The 9,138-nt window shown below is 36.0% G+C and overlaps 1 protein-coding gene across 1 annotated transcript; it reads left to right on the top strand.

Annotated features, from left to right (window-relative positions):
• Positions 1-860: 860 nt before the first annotated feature.
• LOC132241945 (olfactory receptor 5L1-like) lies at positions 861-1,811 on the top strand. Its single transcript, XM_059710895.1, has one exon. The coding sequence runs from the start codon at positions 861-863 to the stop codon at positions 1,809-1,811; it is 951 nt and encodes a 316-aa protein (XP_059566878.1).
• Positions 1,812-9,138: the final 7,327 nt, after the last annotated feature.

Here is a 9,138-nt window from a genome sequence, read left to right as displayed (position 1 = left end):
GCTCTATTTTGACATTTTTTCCACATTGTGAATATTATGCCACAATGCAGTTTTCCACAACTTGTAAATGTAATTAAAGATTTCTTACAATATCATAGTAAAAATAAAATCTCTCATAAATATATCATGTAGCTTTTATTATTGTCAGGGATAAGAATATATGTTGCCTAATTGCTTTCCAGGAAAATATATACAAGAAGTTATACCTTTCTGAGTCATTATTGATATTGATCACTACCATTGTAATTAATTAAGTCACTTTGTTAAACTGACAAGTGAAATGATGATGGATTTCAGTACATATTTTAAATCTATTTTTTTAATTTTGCATAATTAAAAATTTGGAGTATACATGAGCCACTAATCTCAGAGATTTGTCTAATTTCCCAACAAGGGAACTATACAGGACCTCGCCTGCTAAAACCTATGGTACTGAAAGACTGACCGAAAAAATGTTAGTGCATATTACTTAGGATCACAGTAGCTGTAATCTTACTTGAACAGAATTTATTACATTTTTTCAGGGAACAGGAGTTGGTCTAATGTGTTTTCAAAGTATATCGTTGGATCTATTTCAAAGACCATCAAAACACCTAAGTTAATTCATCAACGCAATTTCTTGTGGTAGATAACACTTGGGAATCACTCAGGTGTCTGCTGATGCTTTAGATCTGATGAGTGGGATCTCCTGAGCAATGAATATTTTGAATTATGTGACAATTATATTTCAAATACATTGTGTTTGAAATCAGTTTTATATTTTTCTTAATTACATAGAAATATGTGTTTTCTTTATTATGTCCATTTCAGAAGACACACAAAACGTATCATTTGGTTTTCTAAACCTGACAGATGTGGAAATGTGGGAGGAGAACTGCACCTCTGTGACAGAGTTCATTTTTCTTGGATTATCTGATGTCCCTGAGCTGAGAGTGTTTCTCTCCCTGCTGTTCCTTCTGATCTATGGAGTCACGGTTTTGGCCAACCTGGGCATGATCGCACTGATTCAGGTCAGCTCTCGCCTTCACACTCCCATGTACTTTTTCCTGAGCCACCTGTCCTTTCTGGACTTTTGCTACTCCACCATCATCGTGCCAAAGATGCTGTTCAACATGCTAACCAAGGATAAAGCCATCTCCTTCCTGGGATGCCTGGTGCAGTTTTATTTATTTTGTGTTTATGCAATCACTGACGTCTTCCTGCTGGCTGTGATGGCCTATGACCGCTTTGTGGCCATCTGTAACCCACTGCTGTACATGGTCACCATGTCGCGGACTCTCCGTGTGGAACTGGTATCTTCCTGCTACCTCATTGGAACTGTGTGTGCTCTGATTCACTTGTGTTTAGCTCTTGAGATCCCATCCTTTAGATCAAATGTGATTAACCATTTCTTTTGCGATCTGCCTCCTCTTTTATCTCTGGCATGCTCTGATGTCTCTATGAATGAACTGCTCATATACATTGTAGCCACTTTCAATGAGATCATCACCATTGTGATCATCTTCACCTCCTACTTGTTTATTCTCATCACCATCCTGAGGATGCACTCTGCAGAAGGAAGACGCAAAGCCTTTTCCACCTGTGCCTCCCACCTCACAGCCATCATTGTCTTACAGGGAGCAATCCTTTTCTCTTATTGCCGGCCCAGTTCTGGCAGCAGTGTGGGTACTGACAAAGTGGCTTCAGTGTTTTACACTGTCGTGATTCCCATGCTGAACCCCCTGATCTACAGCTTGAGGAACAAGGATGTGAAAGAAGCTCTCAGAAAAGTGGTGAGCTCCAAAATATTTTCCTGGAGAATATATTCCTAGAAGGACCAGGGTCCCAAAATGGAGGCTCTTGTAGGTGTGAACTGGTTGGCTGCTGTGTTACAGAGTGGATGGAACAGCCAGGAGGCAGGTTTTTATGAGTGAAGTTTTTACATACAATTTTCTTTGTCTCCGCGATTGACCCGAGTCTGTTTGAACACATTTCAAAATTTTCAGCTTTGGTCTTTGCTTTTATTCAATCTAAAAAAGATGGATCTCTAACCCTTTGAGCCAGCCTGGAAGGACCTGGAGAGTATTGTGCTGAAACAGACTGTGGAATCTCAGAGGGAAGGTGGGGGAGGGTGGATGGGAAGAGATAAACCAAGAGATTGTATGCATATATAAATAACCCAGGGAAATAGACAATAAGGTGGTGAAGACCTGGGTGGGGGCTGGAACTGGGGGCTAGAAGAGATCAAGGGGGAAAATGGGTACGTATGTAATACTTTCAACAATAAAGCTTTAAATAATAAAATATTTTAAATGGTTTTGCGTGTTGAACTGTTAAGACCCACACATTTTGTTTGCTGTAAAACCTTCATAAAATTAATGGAACACTCTTGAGACACAACAGAGTTGCTAACCTATTATGGAAAGTATGATTCATTTCAAAATGGAATTCCCCTTATTTTACAATGAAGAATCACCTTTGCCAGTTTATGCACAGAGTGAGATTTCCATATGTTTGTATATCCTGTTTGTTGTTCACTGCTTGCTTCCTTTATTATATTTTTGTTGTTGTCATTGCAGTTTCTAATGTCTTTGGAAATTCAGAGATTAATATTTAAAAAATAGAGACACTAATAATAATTATTTTTCAGAAATTTTGGGGAAATTAAGTTACATGTCAAGTGTAAAGCACTTAGAACAATTTATGGCCCTTAATTAGTTCCCTGTTTCTGTCTCTGTTCCTCTATTGAAACTTAGGCCATCTTGTTCCAGTAACCTTTATGTTGTAAAAACTGCTGTTTGAAATTTTCTACTAAAATGGCTCCTTGTTCTATAAACACGCTTGCTCACATAATAGGAAAAAAGAGCTTATCTGGTCCTGCAGGACCTGTTTACTTAAGCAGTGCTCACATTTTGGAAAAGCCATAAACCATACAACCCCTAGATGGTGTTGTCAATACTGGTGCCAGGGCAGGCCATGAGATATTGTCACACAGCACCATCCCAGCAGATAGGTTTTTGGTTTTTTTTGAAAAGCCAGTGAAAGGTCCAGAAGCCCATTCCATATTTGGGCGACAAAGAAGCTAGAAAGACATAAAGGGAAAATTTCCTCCAGGTTAATTTGTTCAGACTTTGAGAGACAACTCCTCTGAGACTGCTAGCGTAATAAAGGCTCAATATTAATATGGCTTATTGATTAAGGCGTCTTCTGTTTAGTGTGCTGATTTATAATATAACACTATCTGTCTCAGTGTGCATGTGTGTATATATATGTATATAAAATGTATACATGCATTTAATAACCATGGTCATGTGGGTCAGCATTTCTGACCGTGGCCTTTTTAATCACTTTATTTTTTTCCTTATCATCATGCTTATTTTACAATTTGTGGATCAAACACTGTGACTTATAGGTGCATTCCTTTGTTTATATTCTTTTTTTATTTTTGCTGTTGATAAAATAAATGACCTTTGTTTTTCCTTCCTTTATGGATCTAAATTATATTTCTTCATCTAATCCTGATTTATATGCACTATTGATAATTCATTTGTCCTTTCATTATGTTTATGTAAATTTATACACTATATTTACATATTTAATGAAGCTTCTCTCCTTATATCTATAATAATGTTAGAAAACACTAAGCTTGGGTTTACAAAAACCAAGGTTTGTGACTTGATTCTGAATTTTAAAATTTGTCTAGTAATTTAAACTTTTTCATTCCTCAGTCTTAATCATTGAACAACAGTGATAACCTCTCAACATTATGCTGACATTATTATTTTTAAATATATTTTTATTGATTTCAGAGAGGAAGGGAAAGGGAGAGAGAGAAACATCAATGATGAGAGAGATCTAGTCCGCCCTCCTGCATGCCCCACATTGCATGCCCCACACTGGGGATCTAGCCAAATGCCCATCACCAGATGAGTGGTAAAAAAAGCTTTGGTACATTTACACAATGGAATACTATGCATCTGTAAAAAAGAAAGAACTTTTCCCATTTGCAACAGCATGGAGAGACCTGGACAGTATTATGCTAAGTGAAATAAGCCAGTCAGAGAGAGATATGTACCACATGATCTCACTCATATGTGGAATGGAATGAACAAAATTAACTGATGGACAAAATAAATCCAGAGACATAGAAGCATGAGTCAGCCTCATGTATTTCATAGGGAAGGAGGGGATAGGGAGTCAGTGGGGAGTGATTAACTGGGGAACTTATGTGCAATATGTTATAATATATAACAAGAGCCCAAGAAGTGTGAACTAGCAATAGTACTAGTTTTCTGAACAGTGGGTTATCTCCGTCCTGGCATTTAAAGGGAATCTGTGTGGCTTTAGTCACTGTACCTTGCTGGAATTTTGGTGATTCTGTAATATTACAAGAAAGAAGGAATTAATGAGAAATATTCCTGCGATTTCATGATGGCAATGTGATCTGTGACCCACACATATGACACTAGGATGGAATGTCATACAGCACCACGAAATCTGGAAGGAGACTTGTTTGCTTTCTAACTATTGTTTCACAAATTAGGGCATTTACAAAAGTTCCTGATGATACTCCATAGAGATTAATTATTTGTCTGATACCACATGAAGAACTAGTTGAATTTTCATTTATTTTTATAGCATAAATGACTAATGATAGAATTGGAACTAAAGGGACCCATTCCCCAGGGGTTAAAATTACAGTTGAAGTCTCTAACTGTGTTAAAATTACATATAAGTCTCTAACTGTGTTCTACATTTATCCTAACATCTCCAGCAACACGGAAGAACTGCCTGTCATTCAGGTTTGTTAGCTGGAGCTAGGGAGGCTCTGGTTACTTGAAAGTGAAAATGAATATATTTCCCCAGCAAGCAATTATGTAATTTAGTTTAACTCATCTGGCTTCTACTTAGAGAATGATTTCACAGATCATATTCCTGTGCACTCACTGATTCAAATGTCTGTTTTTCTTTTAGTATTGAGAGACCATTGATAGATAGTGAAATTAGAACAATTATCTCTGGAACACCAAACATTGATGATGTATGTGAAAGAATACAGAGGAAACAAATGGTATTCTCTGCCCCCTCTTTCTCTCAGTCTCATTTTGTCTTTTCCACACCAATTTCTGTCATGGAATTAAGAGCTCCCTAACTGTCACCCAAAATCTGAGGGTTGAATTTTTGTGTTCCCTGAGTTGGGGAAAAAGGACGTGTAGACTATCTATGCTCAGTGAATGAAATGAATACTTTTAGATTTTTTTTGTGTGTTTATTATAAACTAGTTTCTTATTATCATCCTAGTACATTAGGAAGAAGTGTTTGCAAGCTGATTTTCCCATTTTAACTCTGAAGTGGGTTAATAATTCAGGTTTTTGGGAGGTGAAGTAATAAGAAAACAATGACTTCAGCAAGGTGATTTGTTTACATTTCTTTAAAATTAGCGCAAGTGATGGAGAAAATACGAGGTTATGTTTTCAGTCCATATTGTCTTTACTCAGTCGTCATTACATATATGTGTATGAACTCATGAAGGAGGGCAGAGAATAAAATTTCTCACCTTCCATATGACTTTTCTTTAAGGAAAGGTCTGAATGGTAAATTGGACACATAGAACATACAAAATAACTACTTTCCCCAACCAACTACTAGAGAACTTGGGAAAGTTTTCCCTTTTCTCTCTCTTAATGTGGGTAATGTGATATCATATGATGTTTCTATCATATGTATTCACATCTCAACATACACATTTTATTTAAATATATATATATATATATATATATATATATATATATATATATATATATATATATATATATATATCAAGTGTAGTAGTTTATTTTTTAAAAGAAGAACCATCTCCACAATGTCATTTTATTTATTTTTTTTGAATTTTGTGAATTTTTTTTCTTTTATTGCTTAAGGTATTACAAAAAGTATCACATATGTCTCCTTTTTTTTCCCCCGCCCTTGACAATCCCCTGGCCTCCCCTACCCCTCAGTGTCTTATGTCCATTGGTTATGCTTATATGCATGCATACAAGTCCTTTGGTTGATCTCTTACCCACCCCCCTCCTGCCCTCCCACCCTCCCCGGCCTTCCCGCTGCAGTATGACAATCTGTTTGAGGCAGCTCTGCCTCTGTATCTATTATTGTTCAAAAGTTTATAATGGTCTCTATTATCCATGAATGAGTGAGATCATGTAGTATTTTTCCTTCATTGACTGGCTTATTTCACTTAGCATAATGCTCTCCAGTTCCATCCATGCTGTTGCAAATGGTAAGAGTTCCTTCTTTTTTATAGCAGCATAGTATTCCATCGTGTAGATGTACCACAGTTTTCTAATCCATTCATCTGCTGATGGGCACTTAGGCTGTTTCCAGATCTTAGCTATGGTGAATTGTGCTGCTATGAACATAGGAGTGCATATATCCTTTCTGATTGGTGTTTCTGGTTTCTTGGGATATATTCCTAGAAGTGGGATCACAGGGTCAAATGGGAGTTCCATTTGTAGTTTTTTGAGGAAACTCCATACTGTCTTCCATAGTGGCTGAACCAGTCTGCATTCCCACCAGCAGTGCACAAGTGTTCCTTTTTCTCCACATCCTCTCCAGCACTTGTCGTTTGTTGATTTGTTGATGATAGCCAGTCTGACAGGTGTGAGATGGTACCTCATTGTTGTTTTGATTTGCATCTCTCGGATGATTAGTGACTTGGAGCATGTTTTCATATGTCTCTTGGCTTTCTGAATGTCCTCTTTTGAAAGGTGTCTATTTAGATCCTTTGCCCATTTTTTGATTGGATTGTTTATCTTCCTTTTGTTAAGTTGTATGAGTTCCCTGTAAATTTTGGAGATTAGGCCCTTATCAGATATGACATTGGCAAATATGTTTTCCCCCCACAGTGGGTTTTCTTATTGTTTTGTTGATGGTTTCTTTTGCTGTGCAGAAGCTTTTTATTTTGATGTAGTTCCATTTGTTTATTTTCCCTTTTGTTTCCAATGCCCTAGGAGCTGTATTGGTGAAGAAATTGCTTCGGCATATGTCTGAGATTTTGTTGCCTTTGGATTCTTCTAGAATTTTTATGGTTTCCTGTCGTACATTTAAGTCCTTTATCCATTTTGAGTTTATTTTTGTGTATGGTGTAAGTTGGTGGTCTAGTTTCATTTTCTTGCATATATCTGTCCAATTTTCCAACACCATTTATTGAAGAGACTATCTTGACTCCATTGTATGTTCTTGCCTCCTTTGTCAAATATTAATTGAAACCAGGTAAAGACAACACAATGAAAGAGAATTACAGGCCAATATCCCTCATGAACATAGATGCCAAAATCCTCAACAAAATCTTAGCAAATTGGATCCAGCAGTACATCAGAAAGATCATACACCACAACCAAGTAGGATTTATCCCAGGGATGCAAGGATGGTACAATATCCGCAAATCAATAAACGTGATACATCACATAAACAAATTGAAAGAAAAAAAATATACATAGTCATATCAATTGATGCAGAAAAAGTGTTTGACAAAATTCAACACCCATTTTTGATAAAAACTCTCAGCAAGGTGGGAATTGAAAGATCATACCTCAACATAATAAAAGCCATATATGACAAACCCACAGCCAACATCATACTCAATGGACAAAAACTAACACCATTTGCCCTAAGAACAGGAACAAGACAGGGATGCCCACTCTCACCACTCCTGTTCGACATAGTCCTGGAAGTATTAGCCATTGCAATTAGACAAGAAGAAGAAATAAAAGGCATCCAAATTGGAAAAGAAGAAGTAAAACTGTCCTTATTTGCAGATGACATGATATTATACTTAAAAAACCCTAAAGACTCCATCAATAAACTATTAGACTTAATAAAAGAATTCGGCAATGTAGCAGGATACAAAATTAATGCCAAGAAATCTATGGCATTTCTATACACCAATAGTGAACTTTCAGAAAGAGAGATTATAAAAACAATCCCGTTTACCATCGCACCAAAAAAAATTAAGCTACCTAGGAATAAACTTAACTAAAGACCTCTTCTCAGAAAACTACAGGACGTTGAAAAAAGAGATAGAGGAAGACATAAAGAGATGGAAGAACATACCATGTTCTTGGATTGGTAGAATTAACATCATTAAAATGTCCATACTGCCCAAAGCAATCTATAAATTCAATGCACTTCCCATTAAAATACCAATGGCATATTTCACAGACCTAGAATGTACTCTCCAAAAATTCATCTGGAATAAAAAACGACCCCGAATAGCTGCAGCGATCCTGAGAAAGAACAAAGTAGGTGGGATCTCAATACCAGATATCAAGCTATATTACAAAGCCACTGTTCTCAAAACTGCCTGGTACTGGCACAAGAACAGACATATAGATCAATGGAATAGAATAGAGAGCCCAGAAATCAGCCACAATGTCATTTTAAATGCTGCAACATAACTTTCTACTTTAGATATGATAGAATGTATTTTAAAAATTGCTCTATTTTGACAATTATTTTTCCCACATTGTGGATATAATAAACAATGCCACAATGTAGCTCTGAATATAGTTTTTCATAATTTGTAAATGTAATTAAACATTTCTTATAACAGCTTACTAAGAATGAAATCTCGCATAAATATGTCAGGTTGCTTTTATTATTGTCAGGATTAAGGATATACATTGCCAAGTTGCTTTCCAGAAAAATTTACATAAGAGTTATATCTTTCTGAGTCATTATTGATATTGATGACTGCCATTATATATAATTAAATCACTTAGTTAAATTGACAAGTGAAAATGATGATGGATTTCAGTATATATATTTTAAAATATATACTGAATATATCTATGTCAAAGTCCATCAAACACATAAATAAATTCATCACCTCAATTTCTTGTGGTAGATAATTGTTGGAAATCATTCAGGTTTTTACTGATACTTTAGATTTGATCAGGAAATTCTGCTGACACACTGCACAGTGAACATTTAGAATTATTTGACAATGGTACTATACATCAATGCGATATTTTTCTTCACTGGGTTTGACATTAATGTGATATTTTTCTTAATTAAACATAAATATGTGTTTTCTATATTATTTCCATTTCAGAAGACACACAAAACGCATCATTTGGTTTTCTAAACCTGACAGGTGTGGAA

Source organism: Myotis daubentonii, chromosome 9 (assembly GCF_963259705.1).
Source record: "Myotis daubentonii chromosome 9, mMyoDau2.1, whole genome shotgun sequence".
In the NCBI taxonomy this organism is placed as follows: domain Eukaryota; kingdom Metazoa; phylum Chordata; class Mammalia; order Chiroptera; family Vespertilionidae; genus Myotis; species Myotis daubentonii.
This window is presented reverse-complemented; position numbering and strand designations above follow the sequence as displayed.